This window comes from Hemitrygon akajei, chromosome 1 (genome assembly GCF_048418815.1).
Source record: "Hemitrygon akajei chromosome 1, sHemAka1.3, whole genome shotgun sequence".
Classification (NCBI taxonomy): domain Eukaryota; kingdom Metazoa; phylum Chordata; class Chondrichthyes; order Myliobatiformes; family Dasyatidae; genus Hemitrygon; species Hemitrygon akajei.
Window position 1 is genome coordinate 211,152,857 of NC_133124.1, and position 21,386 is coordinate 211,174,242.

The 21,386-nt window shown below is 40.8% G+C and overlaps 1 protein-coding gene across 2 annotated transcripts in view; it reads right to left on the minus strand.

Moving 5' to 3' along the window:
• The window catches only part of LOC140735108 (histone acetyltransferase KAT6A-like), a 189,855-nt gene that overhangs the window by 48,336 nt on the left and 120,133 nt on the right, over positions 1-21,386 (minus strand). For both annotated transcript variants that reach the window (XM_073059905.1, XM_073059913.1), the window contains one exon: positions 5,550-5,665. In XM_073059905.1, coding sequence (XP_072916006.1) covers positions 5,550-5,665 — 116 coding nt within the window. The remainder of the gene's footprint in view (positions 1-5,549; positions 5,666-21,386) is intronic.

A 21,386-nucleotide genomic window follows, 5' to 3' on the forward strand; every position in this document is an offset into this window, starting at 1 on the left:
AAGACCATCATCTCCCCCAACCCCTCCCCCAAGCTCTCCTTCTCACCCTAGTCTACGCCCTGCTTCTGAAACAAATTTCATAACATATGCCAGTGATATTAAATATGATTCTGATTCTGAGTAGATATTTTATTTCACGATACAGCGCAGAATATGCCTTTCCAGCCCTTCGAGACATGCCGCCTCTGCAGAATCCAACACAATTAATCCTAACTTAATCATGGGACAATTTACGATGACCAATTAGCGTACCCGGTACATCTTTGGACTGGGGGTACCTGGAGCACCCAGGGAAAATCCCACGCATTCCATGGGCAGGACATACAGACTCCTTACAGTGGGCACCAGAAGTGAACTTTGAACTCCAGAACACCCCGAGATGCAATATCGTCGCACTAACCGCTACGCTACTGTAGCAAGCATGTTAAGGCAGCAAGTTAACACCACTGGATCAGAACAATCTAATGTCCTGAGGGCTGAACCAATCACTACTGTAATTGAAGAGGGAGTTTCATTCTGATTTTACACACTAAAACAAAAGTCAAAAACGTATATATTTTAAAGGAATCAATATAATTTAATGGAGAAAATTAACAAGCGTTATCTTCTGAGGAAGGCATTACGTGTGCAAGACAATATTTTCTAAAGACGACTACTGAGACATTGCTACATGATGTCATTTAGCTTAATAACAAGGACAAAATGTAATCACCATCTGGAGGTTTTCACCCTGTGGTGAGGTTTTAACAATAACCTTCCACATGAGGCGTGTGATTAATAATCCACATTCTGTAAAGTAATTCTGAGCAATCATTGAGTCATAGAGTCACAGAGCATGGAAACAGGATCTTTGACCCATGCTGACCAGTGTGCCCTTTTCAGTTAGTCCCTCTTTGCCCACATTTGACATACATCCCTGTAATAATTATCTTATCCATTTGTACCTATTCAAATTTCTTTCAAGTGTTGTTGATGTACCTGCCCCAACTATTTCCCCAGACAGCTCATTCCATTTATGCACCACCTTCTGTGTGAACAGGTTGCCCCTCACATCCCTTGAATTCTGTCAAGTACTATAAACACTGCATTTAAAATCATTCTGGAACATTGAACATATTCTTGTTCTCCCACACCCATTACTCAGCAGGTTATTGGTGATGCAAGAATATGAACCACATTCCAAATGAACTTTTAATTCCACGTTAAAACAAACAATTCCCTCTATTTTTTTCCTGCTAGCATTCAAGTTGGGTGGCGGGGTAGAGGTACGTCTCCATCATGATGGCAGCGCAACGCAGTTTGCAGCTGCCTCTCCTGAGCTGATATCTGAGATTTGTCAAGCGGGGGCTGCCGTGCACAATCCTAATCTGATGAAAAACGGACGTGGGAGCACGGAGGAACATCTGGAATCTCCTGGAAGGCCTTCTTTGTTGCTGCTGCTATTGTGAGGTCCAGGACTCTGCTGGGAAGAACAGGACCCCAGTCCTTGGAGTCGCGTTGCCGGTAGCCAGTGGCAGGGGCATCGTAGGGCAGAGGATGGTGCTCAGAGAGGCTGTGCCGGAGTGGATGGTCGGAGGCTCAACAGACTCGGAGTCTGCTGCGGTCGGGGCGCTTTCACTGTGTGCTGGGTCTGGTGGTGCTTTCATTATGTGCTGCGTCTGCGAGGCTGAGTCCGGCGGCACTGTGGAAGTCCATAGCGGGGGTATTCCCTTCTGCCGCCTGCGTGGGATGACAAGTCTATCGGGACCTTGAGGACTTGTGGCAACTGTGTGGTGGTTTCTTTCGAACTTATAGTCTTTTAACATCTTTGGACTATTTTTACTGTGCCCATGGTCTGTTTTTTTTAATCAATTATGGTATTGTTTGCACTGTTGTAACTATGTGGTTTTGTGTAGGTCTTGTAGCTTTAGTCTTTGGTTTGTTGGGTGGTAGAGTTGGTCTCCTGACTTGGTGTGTCTGGGTAGTCTTGGTTTTCTGGTGGATTTGGAGCTCCTTTCCGGGGAACGTGTTAAGATGGTAGCGCGATATTAATATGCAGCAGCCTCTCTGGACTCTGGATTTGGGGATTGACAAACGTTATGTGGATTTTCTGGTGTAGTCTGTTTTGTCGTGTGCTTTTGTGATATCATTCTAGAGGAACATTGTTTCATTTTTTAACTGCATTGCAGCTGTGGTTTCTAAATGACAATAAACCAAAATTCAATTCAATTCAATTTAATCAAAGGAGGTGTAAGGCACTCCTTCCTTCCACTAGCCTGCAGGTCACCTTTGGGCAAGGTGTAGCACCCCCATCCTGATCAGCATCACGTGAAGCCATGGGAGCAGGGGGTGGATGGTCGTATGAGCAGCTGGTGCATATCACAAGTCCTGGTTATGCGACCACTGATGCCAGGCAGACAATCTCTGAAGGGTATTGATAAAGGCTGGGGTCACCCAGCAACACTGTTCAGAAGCCATTTCTGTAGAAAAATGTGTCAAGACCTATCATGGTCATGGAAAGACCATGTTCACCCATGTCATATGACACAGCACATAATAAATGAACAAACAAACATTCAAGTATATAATGCAATTTTTATACTGATTTTACCTTTTAATGTGTCGTTCACACTACAAAGAGAGCAGGCCACATGATCGGACATTCCCTTTTGGTCCTCCCTCTCCCACCCAACCCAACTCCACCCTTTCCCAACATTAAAGAAAAATCAACAAACTAAATATTAAGGTAAATTTTTAAAAAGACAAATGCTGAACATCTGAAAATGTTGGAAATTATTCAGCAGGGCAGGCGGCATTTATGGATAGAGAAACAAGAGATCTTTTTTTTAAAGTAGCCAAGAAGGTTGATGAGGGCAGGGCTAACTGGATACAGAATTGGCTTGAAGGCAGGAAGTGAAGTGTGATAATGGAAAGTTATTTTCCAGACTGCAAGCCTGTGATGGTGGTGGCTCAGTGCTATCCCACTGCCATTTGTCATCTATGTCAATGATCTGGACGAGAATGTACAAGGCATGGTCAGTAAGTCTGCAGATGACACTAAAATAGGTGATGTCACAGATGATAATGTCAGGATTTAGAGAGGGATCTTGATCAAATGGACCAAGAAATGGCAAATGGAGTTTAATTCAGAAAAGTGCAAGATGTTGCATTTGTAAAGATAAATCAGGGTAAGACATTCACAATGAATGGCAAGGCCCTGGCAGTGTTGTAGAACAGAGGACCTAGGAGTAAATGGTTCCCTGAAAGAGGGTTCACAGGTAGACAAGGCTGGTGAAAATGGCACATTGGCACTTGAGTACAGAAGTTAGGATGCAATGTTGCAGTTGTGAAAGACATTTGGGAGACTGCATTTGGAATATTGTCTTCAGTTTTGGTCTCCCTTCTATAGAAAAGATGCCGTTAAGTTGGAAAGAATGCAGAGGACATTTATGAGGATGTTGCCGGGACTCAAGGGAATAAGAAGCTGAGCAAGTTGGGACTTCTTCATTGGAGCAATCTTATGTGTAAAATCATGAGGATCATTGATAGGGTGAATGCACATAACCCTTTTCCCAAAGCTGGGGAGTCAAGAACTGAAGGGCATATGTTTAAGATGAGAGGAGAAAAATTTAATAGGAACTTCAGGGACAACCTCTTCACCCAGACAGTGGTAAGTATATGAAATGAGCTGCCAGGAGAGACGGTTGAGGCAGATAAATTAACATTTAAAAGGGATTTTGACAGGAGATAAAAGGTTTAGAGCAGAAATTCACAAGCTGGGGTCCATGGACTCCTTGCTTAATTATATTGGTCCATAGCATAAAAAAGAGAGATATGGGACAAACATAGGCAAGTGACTCTAGCTTAGTTGAGAATTTTGTCTGGCATAACCAGTTGGTCCAAAGAGGTCTGTCTCCATGCTATATGACTGTAAGAGCTCTGATTTTATTTGGATGAATAAAGTGTCTTTGACCAGAAACATGATTTGTTTCTCTTCCTACACTGTGGCCTGAGCTGCTGAGTATTTCAGCACTTTCTGTATTTACATTAACTCTTTCCATCTCACTAAAGGAACTATCTTTAATGAGATAGAAAGAGTTGGTGCTATTGTGCCTTCGCCACAATAGGTCTACGGCAGATGCAACCTCATTGGCCCTCCACTCAGCCTTGGATCGCTTGGACAATAGTAATACCTACGTCAGGCTTCTGTTTATTAACTACAGTTCAATGTTCGATACAATCATACCCTCAGTTCTAATCAACAAGCTCTGAATCCTGGGCGTCTATACCTCCCTCTGTAACTGGATCTTTGAATTGCTATTTGGGAGACCACAGTCTGTGCTGATTGTAAATAACATATCCTTTGCACTGACAATCAGCACTGGCACACCTCAAGGATGGATGATTCGCCCACTGCTCTACTCCCTCTACACCCATGACTGTGTGGCTAAGCACAGCTCAAACGCCATCTATAAATTTGCCAACGACACAACTATTGTTGACAGTATTTCAGATGGCGATGAGGAGGCAAACAGGAGGAAGATTGATCAGGTGGTTGAGTGGTGTTGCAGGTCAACCTCGCACTCAATATCAGTAAGACCAAGGAACTGATTGTGGACTTCAGGAAGGGGAAATTAAGGAAGCAAATACCAGTCCTCATCGAGGGATCAAAAGTTGAAAGGGTGAGCAGGTTCAAGCTCCTGAGGATCTATCCTAGGCCTAAAATATAGATTTAATTACCAAGAAGACATGATAGCAGCTATATATCATAGGGAGTTTGAGGAGAATTGGTATGTTACCAAAGATACCTGCAAATTTCTACAAATGTACCATGGAGAGCATTCTAACTGGTTGCATATCCATCTGGTATGGAGGAGCCACTGCACAGGATCAGAAAAAGCTGCAGAAAGTTGTAAACTCAGCCAGCTCCATCATGGGCACTAGCCTTCCCAGCATCCAAGGCACCTTCAAACAGGTGATGCCTCAAAAAGGTGGCATCCAACATTAATGACCCCCATCACCCAGGACGTACCCTCTTCTCATTGCTACCATAAAGATAGAGGTACAGGAGCCTGAAGACACACAGACAACATTTCAGGAACAGCTTCTTCCCTTCCACCATCAGTACTTTTCTCTCTCTTTCTTCACTATTTAGTTAATTTCATTTGTAAATATAAATAAATGTACTTATTTAGATAAATAGAAGCATATATATGTGTATATATTTCTTATTGTAATTTATAGTTTAAATTATTACATATTACAATGTACTGCTGCCACAAAACAACAAATTTCACAATGTATAACAGTGAAATTAAACCTGATTCTGATTCTATCTGATATGACTAGCATAACCAACATTTTCATCTTTTATTTATCATGGAAAGAACTCAATTTGACATAGTGTTCCACTGCTTTAATTGGAAATGTTGCTGGCATCAAACCAAGGTCACTGAGGTCAGGCCCCTGGACAAAATTCAGTGACAGCTGCCTCCCCGTTATAGCAACTGGTCTATTTAATCAGTTTCAAATAATCAACAAGAAAATGAGAATGCTCGCACATACTGTACCTGGTATATTCCTGGGGATATGGAGAGGAATACCAGGTCTGGATCTCATATTTTCCAAATTCAATAACAGACGGTGAGCGGACCTGTGGATCTGGTGGGCCAGTGACTCCAACTTTCTGTTAAAGAAGAAATTATGTAATCAAATATTAGAGTTTTTGAATTCTTTTTAATTCTGGAAGTATTTTTCTACAATAAATATAGGTTATTAGAAAAAACTACACAGGAAATATAATTATTAATTCTTCAATAAAGAGACAACCAGCATATCACTGGTTATCTAGTGTTTGGCCTACAATTATTTTCCACAGAAAAATACCATCACCATGACTCATTCTATTAATAGGCATTGCTTAACTTTCACTCTGCATGCACTTGCATGAATAACCAGCACTGCTGCCCTTTTGCTCTTTCCTGCCCTTAAATAAAGAAAATGCTGTTATTATGTTCACTTCTGGAGCATTAAAACATCTTTGCAAGATTTTCCAGTGTTGATTTGGCTCAACAAGCATGAAGAAATGTGTTTGTGCTGGCAGCCTTTCCATTTACAGAATGTAATCACCAATTGTTTGGCAGTTAGCTTTTTGCCGTGACGAGCAGTTGGCCATGCAACAATCTATGACAGGGCTTCACCACTATATCAAACACTCCCCAATGTAGTGAGGCAGCAGCAAGAAACTATAGTTGCCATGGAAGAGAAGTATAAAAAGGGAGAGTGCTCCAATCTTTACAGATAGGATATTTAAATCCTGGTATATGAGTCAATGCCACAGAGGGTGCTTTGTGCCCAGTGGTCCAGAAAACCATTCAAGAATAGCCAAATTAAAACAGAAGCAACAGTTAACAACTCAAGAACTGTCCAGCCAAATTTCATGATTTCTCATTACTACCAATATGTAGCCTAAAGACCCACACTCAATGTTGTAGGAACAGGTCCTTCCCCTCTGCCAACAGTTTTCTGAACGGTCAATGAATACTACCTCACTATTCCTCTTTTGCACTATTTAACTAATTTTATTTTAACTTATAGTATCTTTTTTAAGGTGTTGCACGGTACTGCTGCCACTAAACAATGAATTTCACAGGATTTGTTGCAATGTGATCCAGCAGCATTCTACTCTGGGCAAGACACACAGCAATGATAATATGATTGAATTTCTAGGCATTAATTTCTCCAAATCCATCCCTGTTAGAACCTTACCTGCTACTCTTTGTTTTGAACACAAGAGATTCTGCAGATGCTAGAATTCCTTTCCCCACTTCTCCGCCAGAAGTGGGGAAAGGAGTTGCAAGAATACCAGTGGCTCAGGAGAAGACGAGTCAGCTCTTGCCTATGAGTGGTGGTGGACAAGATTGAGAGGATCTAAGTAAAGGCTAGGAAAACAATGCAGTAAAAGAGGATATTCATGAATTCCATCAATGGCCAAATGGACAAACGCACCCTGATAAATTAAGCCATAATTATCAAGCTGAGTTTGAGCTCCTAAGCTGTACTGAAGTAGCATTCGGAACACAATTTCTCTTAGCAAACTGAGTTAAGTGGGATGGGGAAATAAAATTTAGTGTGCTTGTTCAAGAAGCTTGTACATGGAGATCAGGTTTGGGATCTGGCCACGTCATCTTCAACAACCAAACAGCCTACAAATATAGAACATCTAGGTTTACAGTAAAGCAGGACATAAAGGTATCAATTGGAACCAGGATCATCTCTTTACCACTAACAGAAATTTGACATCAAAAATCCATTCATCAAACATATGGGCTGTTTGAGAGATTCCAGCAGATTTAATCCTTATTCTTATCTTTCTGTATATTGTACAAACAGGTACATCTCAATAAATAAAGGGGAACCAGTGGAAATATTAAGATTGGTAATTGTTTTAGGAGCATATTCATGCTCATAGATACTCATGTGCATGTAACACCCATATCTACAGGTAGATAAGTTAGACAGCATTAAATAACTCATGTGTCCATGGAGTAAGACAAACTTTTCCAGAAGTACTGCAACACAATGGTCTCTTAGTTGGGAGACGGTGTGTAATTTCCCTACGTTTATAATACAAATTCAAGTTTATCAAATGGGAATATAAGTTTGACTTTTCAGAACTACTGTGACTTAGTAAACAGAACTCTTAAATATACATTACAATCAGTGATTTTGATCAATTTAACTGAGAATTTATATTTGTGAATCACATGCTCCGTTCTTCACAGTAGAGACCAAAAAAACAGGGAAAATTGTAAAGCATTGAAAAAAAATCAAAAACTGAAATGTAAGCACTTCAAAAGTATTCATCCCCCTTTGTTCAGTACTTAGTTGAACCACCTCCCACAGACATTACAACCAGTAGCCTTTTTAGAATTGTGTCTATATTAGCTTTGCACAATGTGATGGAACAAGATTTGCGCATTCAAAAGGTTCAAAGATGCAAATATTCATTTTATTATCTAAGTACGTATGCAGAATACAACTCTGAGGTAAGTCTTCTCCAGATCGGCATAAAATACAGAAAACCAGAGAAGTAGTTGAAAGACATCAATTCCACACGCCTCACAAGAAAAATAAGCAAAACTTTGCAAACCCTTAACACCCCCACACAAAAAACTAACAGATTACCCAATCTCCAGTCCACCAATCAGCAACAAGAAAGAATGGGTGAGAACATGAAAGAAACATAGAACTGTTGGCCTTGATGGAAGGGTCAACAGAACTGATAGAGGTCAATATGAATTAGAGTCCAATCCATAAATCTCAGAATTTCAATAACATCTCCAAGAGCATTGGGACCCAGCACCCCCTCCAACTGCTTTGGAAACTTATTGTAAATTTGCTCAAGCTGTGCCAGGTTAGTTGGGGATCAGCAGTGAACAGCAATCTGAGATCTTGTCAGAGATGTTCAATCGGGTAAAGGTCAGGACTCTGGGCCACTCAAGAATATCAATTTTCTTCAGTTGAAGCCACTCCATGGTTGCTCTGGCAGCGTGCACTGGGTCATTGTCTTGCTGAAAGACAAGCTTCCTCCCCAGTTTAAGCTTCCTGGCAGAGGACAGCAGGTTCTTATCCAGGATCTCTCCGCATTCAGCAGCTTTCATCTTCCCATCAATCCTGACCAGATTTCCTGTCCCTACTGCTGAAAAGCAGCCACACTACAGGGTGTTACTTTCACCATACTTTACAGTAGGGATGGTGTGACCTGGCAGATGTGCAGTAATAGATTTACACCACACATACCGCTTTTAAGAAAAGCATATCCTTGCCCATAAACACTTTGCAAAGCATTACATAGAAGATACTGTAAAGATGTGGAAGAAGGTCTTATGGTCAGATGAGACTGAAGTGGAACTTTATGGCCTCAACACTAAGTGGTATGTGTAGCATAAATTTAATACTGCGCATCAGTTTTCGAATTTTTTAGTTTTCCATGCTTTACAATTTTTCCTGTTTTTTCAGCTCGATTGTAAAAAAGGAAGTATGCGATTCATAAATAAAATTCTCAGTTGAATTGATCAAAATCTATGGTTGTAATGCTCATTTCTGTGAACAAAGGTTAGGGGGGTGCTGAATACCTTTTCAAGCCACCATACGCTAGTAAACCAAAATTAAAAGTTGGCTAAATAACCTTGTATCTGTAAGTACACGACATTGAAAGTCTACTCAGCTCTGAAGTCTTGATTAAGACCTGAATTCCCTATTGTATAGGCCACTTGTGTAAACTACCTGCCAAATCTTGTAGCTTTAATAGTGTGCACTGCCAAGAACACTCGTTTGCTCTTTTAGCTTTTTTTTAAATGACATCTGTTAAGCATATTTTAATTTTGCAAGAAGAAAAATAATCTGATTCAAATCCACCCTTTAGATTTAATCTGTCCTTCATGTAACTTGGGGCCTAAGGCACCTAGATTCAAATTTCAGAAAATGAACAAGCTCTTTCCAGAAAATCCAACTATATTACAGAAATAAGGACATAGAACCTGGAAATCCTCAAAACACAGTTAAGTGATTTCCAATTTATTTCTTTGAATGTAGAAGATGGAGTGATCTTATGGAGCTGTACAAAATCATGGGGGGGGGGGGGGGGGTGTATAGATAGGGTGTCCTCAGGGTTGAGGGTTCCAGAACTAGAGGGCATAGGTTTAAGGTCAGAAGGGAAAGATTTAATAGGAACTTGAGGGGCAACTTTTGTTTTAACACAAAAGTGGTTTGTCAAATGATCTGCTAGGTACACGGATAAGAAAAGTTAAGACGGTATGCACCAAATCCCAAAAAATGGGACAAGCTTAGATGGGGTATCTTGGTTGGTATGGACCAGCTGGGGCAAAGGGTGTGTTTCAACGCTATCTGACTGAGTCAAAGACAGAGATAGAGTGTATGTGTCAGGGGTTCCCAGGGTTTGGGGAAACAAGAACTAAAGGATATAGGTTTAAGTTGAGAGGGGAATAATTTAAGAGGAACTTGAGGGGCAACTTTGCCACCCAAAGGGTGTCAATACATGGAATGAGCTGGCAGAGAAAGCAGTTGAGGCAGGTATATTTACAACATCTGAAACAGGGATTCTCAACCTTTATTACGCCACCAACCAATACCATTAAGCAAGGGATCCGTGGATCCCAGGTTGGGAATCCCTGATCTAAACGATACTTGAACAGGTACATGGATATCAAAAGCTTAGAGCAGGAGTTCCCAACTTTTTTTTATGCATGGACCCTTACCATTAATTGAGGGGTCCGTGGACCCCAGGATGGGATCCTCTGGTTTAGAGGGATATGGGTCAACTATGGGCAAAAGGGACTAGCTTAGATGTGAATCTTGGTTGGCATGTACCTCTTGTGTGAAAAGTCCCATTTTCATGTTGAATGACTCTATAATACAGTAGAGCAAACAGATATAACAATCCTTTAAAGTACTAAAACTTCTCAAGGTGTTGTTTAGAATCATCATACAAAATTCAAGACTAAACTACACAAGAGGAAATTAAAGCTTTTGACCGAAAACTTAGTCACAAAACTGGCTGTTAAGGCAACTCTTCAGAGACTTGGAGAAGTTCTCCAAGGCTTGAGGCAGTTGATGGTGGAGTGAAAAATATTAAATAATTATTTCTATTTTTTAACTAAAGTCATGCTCCTAAAGACAGATGCCCTACCAAAACATAGCATCTCATGAACCTCTCTTACCAATTTTTGTTAATTATATCTTTCTCTTATCATGCATCATGCTGACAAAGTTAGTTGTCTTTGACTTCCTGTTTCTTCTTTTCAAACCTCATTCATCCTTTCCTCTGCCTATCCACTGAGAACAAGCTCTTCTTCTCAGTTGCAATTGTGCTTGTATTTATTAATGTAGCTTGCAATTGTTTTACAAAAGGACAGAACACATTACTTTTAAGCTTTATTTTGACCACTGCTGTTTTATTCTCACTCAAATAAATACTGGGGAAAAAGTTTTTTCCAATTTATTACTTTGGTCTTTGACATAAATGAGTTCTTCACAATCCTAATCCATGATCAGGTGCTTTCCAGTTTGCACACACACTACTCTCTGTCTTAAAGGCCTGCCAATGCATCTTTCCATTTTCCCTGGCTAATCTTTCTTCCTATTCCATCAAACTGATGTGGCACCTTAGATCAATAAAAATGACTCATTTGCCATTAGGTATATTCACCTTCTGATCTTTCTTTGTCCATTTATATAACTACTTCAAACCCAGTTACATTCTGCTCAGTTTCATCCTAATGCTTTCATTCTGCAACACTCTAATTAGCCCAACTTTGTTCCACAATACTAGGTTCAACATTGCTTGCTTTCTTGTTGGTCAGAAGCAAACAGGCTGAGAAAATTCTCAAGAGTACATTTAGGGACTCCTCACCATCCTTCATTCTTCACTTTCCTGGTATACATTTACAGAACGGAAGTCTCTAAATATAAGTGTAAATTTCACACTGTTATATGAAATTTACCAGAGTGGTTTCTCAATTGTCCGTGGACAATCTACTATAAGCATCTAAAGCAGGGGTTCCCAACTTTTTTTTATGCCGTGAACCCCTACCATTAACCGAGAGGTTCATGAAGCCCAGGTCGGGATCTCCTGATATAAATGGTTTTTACTTCTTGCGTCTAGGGCTAGGTAGTGTTGGAAAGTTCCTCATTCTAACCAAGCCATATTTTCAGTGAGCAAACACGAGGAAATCTGCAGATGCTGGAAATTCAAACAACAACACACACAAAATGCTGGTGGAACACAGCAGGCCAGGCAGCATCTATAGGGAGAAGCGCTGTCGACGTTTTGGGCCGAGACCTCAAAGACTCCCTATAGATGCTGCCTGGCCTGCTGTGTTCCACCAGCATTTTGTGCATATTTTCAGTGAACTTCTTTTATACCCTTTCTCCTCCCTTAGAATTTTTTTGTGGTTACCTTCAAGAGGGAGTCTTGTCAGCTTTCCTGATGCGTCACAGGAATGTTCGTAGACATTATCAACGAGTGACCACAGTGAATACAATGCAGCAACACAAGAGATATCAGAAATAAGTGCCCATAGGTGTTCTTGAGATAATCTGAACTTTGCTCAGTGATAATCCTATATATACAAACTTAGCTATACAAAGATAACTCACCAAAGGAACATGTTTGAACATGAACGCGATTAGTCACTCCCTTAATGTTGGAGCCTTAAGCAATACTTTAGCATGAAATGGTATACTGCACGATTCAGTTATTTTGGGGCAAGTGCTGCAACAGGTGTGTCGACCAGTGGTGTAGTGGTATCAACACTGGTCTTTGAGACAAGTGGCCCTGGGTCTGAACCTGGCTGGCTCCTTGCACACTTTCCATTCATCCATCCATGCTGGGTTGAGTGTCGAACTAGCAACTCAGCCTCATAAAAAACAAACAACTGCTAAAGAAAGAGCAAGGTTGCTGTCTGTTGTGCCAGAAGGCGTGGAGAGGAATAACACTGCAACAGGTGAGTTACGCCATTTATAGTTTTAATACGGAGGAAATGTTTTTTTGAAGACAAAACACAGTGATGAGGAGTATGGATGTGGGACATGCTCCTCAAACAGAACGGCTCATTCAGCATCCTCACATTCTGGCAATATTCACCATGTAACATCATAAAATTAAAAACAGAGTAATTGTCTTATTGAAAAGAACAAGTTGCAAGTTTCTGCATTAACATACAGCCCCTAAAGAAGTTGAAGCTTTGAGCAGACAGAATGCATTTGTAGTTGTGAGGACAGCTCCACTTTAAAGCAAGGCAAAGAGCTGCAGTCACTGGAAATCCAAAGTAAAAGCAGAAATTGCTGTACTTAGAAGCCTGACAGTATCCGTGGAAAGAGAAACAGAATAGACTGACCACTTGCAGCCTTTTCAGTTTTAATTCCACTTCTGGGAGCTGCAATTTCTTTTCAGACTACACGTTCTCAGAATCATATTCCATGTTATGAAAAGTATAAATTTATATTTGAAATTTTCTTTTGTTTTCACACAACTGGTTAGGGGATCATCTGATGGCAATATTTAAAAATGTGAAAGAACAGGACAGGACAGGGACCAAAAACTTTCATGAGGTTCCCATACTGAGGAGTTACTGAAAGATCACCAAAAAATTACAAAACAGCAAGTGATACTTCTTACAGATGACTGAGAGAGCTGAGTTCATTTATAAGTTTAGAAGATAATGCAGAAAATGTGTTAACAATCAATGTGTTAACAGTTCAGCAAAAGAAAGGGGGACGTTTGGAAATAGGAAAATAGTGGGTGATGATTAAATCGATAAGCTATGCAAATTGGCACTGCAGTGCCAATTTGGTTAGCACAATCACTTCAGAGTGCCAGCAATCACCAATAGATGTGTGATTTCTGCCGCTTTCTGTAAGGAGGTGTACATTTTCCCATGAGCACATGGGTTTACTCCCACATTCCAAAGATGTATAGATTGGGGATAGTAAATTGTGAGCATGCTATGTTGGTGTGGGAAGCGTGGCGACATTTGCGGCCTGCCCTAGCACAAGTCCTCGGACTGTGTTGGTTGTTGACACAAACCATCACATTTTGCTGTTATGTCTGGATGTATGTGGGACAAATAAAGCTAACCTTTAGAAATAAAAGACTGATTGGATTGAATCAATCATTCTCCTGCTTCTTTGTTTTCCCACTAAGTATCACTTGTAAGCTCAGTCAGCTCCATCATGAGCACCAGCCTCCATAATATCCAGAATATCTTCAATTTTAGCAATTCCTCAAAAAGGCGACATCCATCAATCAGGACCCTCCTCACCCAGGACACGCCCTCTTGTCAGTGTTACCGTCAGGAAGGAGGTACAGAAACCTGAAGGCACACATTCAACGATTCAGGAATAGCTCCTTGCCCTCTGCCATCTGATGTCTGAATGGACATTGAACCCATGATCACTACATCACTATTTTTTTTATTTTTATACCATTTTAACTACTGTAATTCACACTTTTTCTCTATTATTATGTATTGCATTGTACTGCTACTGCAAAGACAACATATTTCACGAAATATGTCGGTGTTATTAAACCTGATCCTGATTACTCTGCAAAACAGTTTTACTTTGAAGTTCAGACTAAAAGAATTATATATTCTTATTTCAGTCAATTATTCAGATAGCAGAACACTGACACAAGTACAAAATAAATGAAGAAATGTTAATATGCACAAATAACTGCATCACCGGCAGGGGTTTGATTCCCACTGCTGTCTAAAGGCAATTGCACATTTCCCCCATGATTGCATGGGTTTCTTCCCACATTTTAAAGGAGGAGGGTTAGGGTTAGTGAGCTGTCGGCATACTATGTTGGCATCAGAAGCTTGGCACCACTTTTGCAAGCTGCCCCAATCCTCCGGCTGTTGGTCATTGATGCAAATGACGCACTTCACTGTATGTTCTGATGCTTTGATGTATATTTGACAAATAAAGATAATCTTTATAAATAAAACATAAAGCCATTTAAGAACAAGAGGAATAACAACAAAAAAAGCAAGAAAAATCAAGACAGACTGTATGGAATTAAATGGACAGCATGTGTTAAATTCTCGATAGGGATATAAAACAATACAAAGGAGCACTTTTCTCCACATGGGCCGTCATGATGCAGTTATTTCATTCTGAATTAGGTGATAATTTAAGAAAAAGAGATCATCATTACCACATGCGTCTGTGGAAACAAAGGAAAATGCTTCATCTCTGGGGGAAAGCTGATCATGAATACTGAGCAAAAGCCTGCAATCGTGCTACTTCTAATCACAAGCACAAATGTCTTGATAATTTAAAGACATTGGCTCTCTTTCTGCTGGCCCTAGTCATTTCTAAACCATAAAATTTATATCACATGTACACACTGATCTAAACCATAACTGGTTTAATTTTCTAGGAGGAAGAGCTTGTCGTCACACAGATCATTACAAAAAAGCACATCTTCAAGCTGAAGGGAGATTTATGATACAATTTATGTGCGGAAACTGCATTCAGATTTCATGGCTTTTGCATCACAGTAAGAAAGATTATTGAACGTACAGTAAATATATCAAATTACCCACACTGACTTCTAGACTACTGCTTCCTGAGGGTTTAGTTTTCTCTAATGTACAATAATATTGCAAGGGCCATGCAGCCCGTCTAGGTCAATTACCTTGCCAACCTATCTTCTCCTCATTAATGAACAAATGTGGTGGAGTTAATTTTGGTAAACAATCCAATATGTTTGATTTTATGTAATCATGCACCACAGAAAAACATTAAGAACAAGAACAATGTCATTTAGGGAAAGGATTTCTCATCTTCACTCACTCTGGGAATGTGCTTCATTCCCAATTAATACCTACAATCAGAGGGAGGTCAGGAAATCCTATTTATTTATTTAGTGATACAGCATAGTGTAGGTCTTTCCAGCCATTCAAGCAACACCGCACCAGCAACCCCAATTAACCCTAACCTAATCTTGGAACAATTAACCTACCTGGTATGTCTTTGGACTGTGGGTGAAACTGGATGACCCAGAAAAACCCCACCCATTCCACAAATGAGGACGTAGAGGTACTCCTTACAGAATAAAATTAGAATTGAACTCCAAACTCCAGAATGCCCCGAGCATCGCGCTACCGTGGTGCCCCTTATCCAGAGTGGGAAACACCCTGTGCATATTTTAGTTTTCAACTACTGAAGAGTTAACACATGAATAACTCAACACCATGTGGCTAAAGAGATCAACACTGGAGCCATGAAACTCCTTGTTCCTCTTTAGGACTAATAATCCAAAGATAAGGAATAGGTCATGTAGAATTGAGATCAAGAGGACTTTTCTATCTTTGGTATGGGATTCTCTTCCCAAAGAACTTTGATTGTTCATCAGTTAAACACGTTCCAGAGAGAAACGTGAGGAGATCAAAGCTGAAAGAAAATTTATTATCAAAGTACATGTATGTCACCATATAGTCCCGAAATTCATTTTCTTGCAGGCATGGTCTTATGGAACTAGTGTGGCTCTCTCCTATTTTTAGTTAATTTATTACTTAACTCATCAATATCCACATAATTCTTCTCTTCCTTGTGTGCTTGCCTTGAATATATGAGAACAATATGCTTAAAGTCCTCCTGAGGTTTCTCCCGAATTCCCATTTCGTAAAATCTACATCAAGAATATGTGAGAGTTTAATATGATATCACTAAAATCTCTAACTCTGTTTTATCTTTTCTGGAGATTCTTAGCTATTCTCTCATAGCTATAACCTCTCCATTCTGGTTTTCCCTCAAGCTAATTCTTACTTTTGACATTTTTCTTAATTGTTTAATGCTGCAAGATGAACAAAACTTTCCAATGCAACACACACAAAATGCTGAAGGAACTCAACAGGTAAGCAGCATCTATGGAAATGTCGGGCTGAAACCCTTCTTCAGGACTAAGGAAATAGGAAGACACCAGAATAAAAAGGTGGTGGCAGGGGAATGAGGCTAGCTGGAAGGTGAAGGGGAAGCCAGGTGGGTGGGAAAGGTCAAGGGCTGGAAATGAAAGAATCTGATAGGAGAGGACAGTGGACCATAGGAGAAAGGGAAGGAAGAGGGGATGCAGGGCAAGAGATAAACAGGTAAGAAGTGGTTAAAGGTCAGAGTGGGGAATAGAGGAAGAGGGGAGCAGAAGGGAAAACTTGTTCATGCCATCAAGTTGGAGGCTAGCCAGATGGAATATAGGGTGTTGCTCTTCTACCCTGAGGGTGGCCTCATCAACTTTCCAATCCTGTTGCACCAGTACTGAACCCCAATCTCGTTTGCTTTTTTTGTGGCTTATTTATGGCTAGTTTTAGTAATTTGTGCATCTACACCTTCTGATCCCTGAACTTCATTTTCTACAGAATTTATCCAGCTTATTCTTCACATCAGAACATACCAATCCACACCTACCAAAATTACATAAAAACATAAATGCCATCATCAGCATGTTTTCTGGAAACCCACATTGAGTCATAGTAGTTTGGAGGATAATAGGTGGAACTCTGTGTCCTCTCAGAATTCAGCAAGTCATTGTGTAGTACCCCAAAACTACACCAAATAATATGGACTAGCCTTTCAACAAATGTGATTGAGTGAGACACAAGGCTGAAACAGACCTGTATCTAAACAACTGCAAAGCCCTGGGAATTTGATCCAGTGCCTGCTTACTCCATTTTCAGTTACTTCACAAAGAATAAATTGCAGAAGGTATAGATCGCCCAGGGCTGATTAACCAATGACAGAATCTCCTGAGCCAATAGCGTTGCTGTAAAAGCAAAGACCTGTACATCAATACTACCTTTTCAAAGAAAACAAACTGTATGAACTTACACAAACATAAATCTGAGTACAAAAGTTTGAAATAAAGTTCCTAGGAGCACCATTAATCTTCAGTTTGAATTACTTTGTTTATAGCATTCAGGCTTCAATAAAACTTTTTCTCTTGATACCATTCTAAGGGCATATGAGCAGAAACAAAAAAAGACCATGGTTCAAGACAAAATGAAAGTCACTGAGTGATCAAGTGCAAGAACAAATTTTCTCAGCAAGACATATTTATACAATTGAGAAATGTAGATGAACAATGGCTAGTATAAAGAGTTGAGAGGGCGGGGTGAGAACCAGAATCAGATTTAATATCACTGACATACAGTATTGTGCAAACGTCAAATATATATATATTGTGATGGGGGAGGGAGGGGAGAGAGGTGGAGAGAGGGCGTGCACTAGGGTGGCTAAGACTTTGTACTGTATTCATTTTATGTATTGCACTGTACAGCGGCCACAAAAACAACACATTTCAAGACACATGAGTGAGGGATGATAAACCTGATTCTGACACAGATTTCCCTTGTGGACTGAGAGTGGGAAGGAATGAGGAAGCACCTGAGAGACATTCTGTAATGCTCAATAAGCCAAATGTTTGGAATCAAATGACTTTGCCTGGTGTCTCAAGGCTGGGTGTGTCTGCACCTGTGCCACACCACCCTCCCCCCAACCCCACCCATGGCATCCTCTTCTGGCACCTGTCCCACACCCACCCACTCCACCCACGCTGTTCCCAATATCCTTTGCTCCCGCCAGATTAACAAACATGTTCTCCGCTCCATGTTGACAAATAGAGTACTGTGTAAAAGCCTTAAGACACCCCAGCTATATAAACGTACCTAAGACTTTTGCAGAGTACTGTCTGTTGAGAAATTTGTTGTCTTGTGACGGCAGTACAGTGAAGCAGGTGATAGATAGAAGGATGCGAGATGGGGGGCTGATGAGCAGATGGAGCCAAGTGGGGGCGGGCAGAGGGGGAAGTTTAGAGACGGTGGCAGGTGGATGATAAGTGGAATCAGATAAGGAAGGATGATAGGCATCTGCCCTTCAGCCCTCCCTTATCTGCTTCCACTTCACTTTCTAGCCTCCATCTCTTCTTCCCCCTCCCCCACCTGGCTCTTCTCCGAAATTTTCATCCTATCTGTTTCTATCCATCAGCTTCGATCTCCACCCCACCCCCACCACCCACACTGCCCATTATCGTCCCACTCTACCTTTCAGCCCTCTCTCTCACTCTCTCACCTCTTTACACTGGTCATCTGCCCTCTGCAATCTTTGCCCTAGTGCAGGGTCTTGAACAGGAATGTTTGTCCATCCTATTGCCTCCTCAAAGCTGCTAATTTCCTCCAGCAGTTTATCTTTGCTCCCATTTCCAGCATCTGAAGCTTTTCTTTGCCACCATATTTAAAGATGATTATTACATTATCAGGGTATGGCTAAATACTTTTTTGCGTGTGCTTTTTCTTTATTCCAAACCAAAGCAGAGCATTAACATTCAGGCAACGATTGTGAGCACTGAACACTGCTTTTTCCTCCTTCAAAATGCCAGGAATTTCTTAGTGAGAGTGGCAAGGTGAAACTGTTCTTAAAGTACATGACGATGCACAACCGATGGCAGAAAGTGTGTTTTTCTGTATAATTGTAGTCAAACATCCACCTCAACGGATTCTTAAAAATCCTTGGATAAAAGTTCAAAATAAATTTATTATCAAAGTATGTACACGGTACATCACCATATACAACCCTGAGTTTTATTTTCTTGAGTGCATTCACAGTAGAACAAAGAAATATAACAGAATCAATGAAAAACTACAAAGACTTACAAACAACCAATGTGCAAAAGACAAACTGCAAATACAAAAAAAAAACTAAATAAATAATATTGAGAACATGAGCTGTGGAGGGTGCATAGGTTGTGGAATTAGTTCAGAGTTGAGATGAGTGAAGTTATCCACGCAAGTTCAGGAGCCTGACGGTTGAATGATAAATTCATGTTATTAATCACTGCAGGCCTTACAAAGACCATTTCAGAACTCCAAAGGCCTACAGAGTTTAATAGACTAACAAGTCAGTAATTTATTTCTTCATCATGTTAGAAACTTCCAACTACACAGATTTAACTTCAATTCAGCTAATTTAAGATTAACAGCAATTGATAACCTGGTCTATATCTTCCTTGTCAACACACAAGGGAACTGGAGGAATGAAGCGGGTCAGGTAGCATCTATGGAGGAAAATAGTTGACATTTTGGATCGAGACCTTTTATCAGGACTCAGCGGGCCTGGGGGAGCACTAGTTTAAAGAAATGTGGAGCAGCAGAGATCACGGCGAGGGACCAGCGAGATTGGATTTCTGAAGAGTGGGAAGAAACCTCTTCTGGATAGGCATAACCTCGAGGAGATTTTGCAGTGGTGCTGTAAACTATATCTCTCTGCCCACGATGAACTCTGAAACAATACATCATTCAATAAAAACTGACAATTGAAAGAATGTGTCTTCCTGAGCCAATGCACATGTTATCAGACTATTTCCTATGTGTCTTCACCTCTCTTCCAACTGAAATTCACGTGGGAATGCTGACATTTGGCTCCAATACAACTGCTTAAACATGAATATGCGAACACAGGAAAAGAACAAAAATTTGAAACGTTACCAGTTTTACTGAACTTTATCTTGAATAAAAAGCCTTTCCTTCTGAGGAGGAAAGAAGCGCAAAGATTTACACTCTCACCTATTTGCAAAGGAAATGTGAGTTAACTTGCTGGCCACTGAAATGTCACAGCAGCTGTGACACTGATCATGTGATCAGTGCACAGCATATGATTTCAACGAAGCAAACACACTGGGCACACAGAACAATACTGGCAGTCTGCCTTAATCCTTTGAGGATCCAAAGCATTTGTTTATTTCAGTTTTCTCCACAGCACACACTAGCCTACAATCAATAGTGGTAGACTATATATTGCTAAACATGCTGGGAGAAGTACTTGCAAATTTGGGTTAAACTTCGATATTTCCCCTCCCACCTCTCTCAAAATTCAAGCAGCTGGCATGGGAGCAACTAGTAACGGTTTCTCACTGATCAACCTACTTCAGTTAATTTGCTAGCCTATGAACAAATGGATTTCCTCACCAAGACACAAGAGCTACTGCAGATGCTGGAAATCTAGAGCAAAACACACAATTGTGCAGGAGGGACTCAGCAGGCCACACAGCATCTATGGATGGGAATAAACAGTCGACACTTTGGGCCAAGACCCTTCATTGGGACTGGAAAGAAAGAGAAGTCAGAGAAGAAAGCAGAGGGAGGAGAGGAAGAAGTAAAGGTGGTAGGTGATGGGCAAAGCTGGGAGAGAGGAAGGGGTGAAGTAAAGAGCTGGGAAGCTGATTGGTGGAAGAGATAAAGGGTTGGAGAAGGGGGAATCTGATAGGAGAGGGCAGAAGACAATGGAAGTAAGGGAATGGGGAGGAGCACCAGAGGGAGGTGATGCACAGTTGGGAAGGTATGAAAGGGAAACGGGAATGGGGAATGGTAAAGGAAAGGAAGGGGGTAATTACTGGAAGTTTGAGAAATCAATGTTCATGCCATCAGGCTGGAAGTTAACCAGATGGAATATAGGGTGTTGCTCCTCCAACCTCAGTTTGGCCTTATCGTGGCAGTAGAGGCGGTCATGGACCAACATGTCGGAATGGGAATGGGAAGTAGAATTGAAATGGATGGTCAACTGGAAATCCTGCTTTCTATGGTGGACAGAGTGAAGGTGCTCAATGAAGTGGGATTCCAATACACGTTGGGTATCCTCATCAAGACCACAGAGATGAAAGCGTGGCTTGCTGAGAGAACAACTGCAAACCGACTTCAAGGTTCGGTTGTAATCATCTACATGATATCAGAATTACTGTCACTGACTTCAGTCTATAAGGGAGATCTGCTTCCATCCTTGGCAAAGTGGAAATCAGCTGGGAGGACTACACATTCTTGAGGTGCTCACCATAAGCC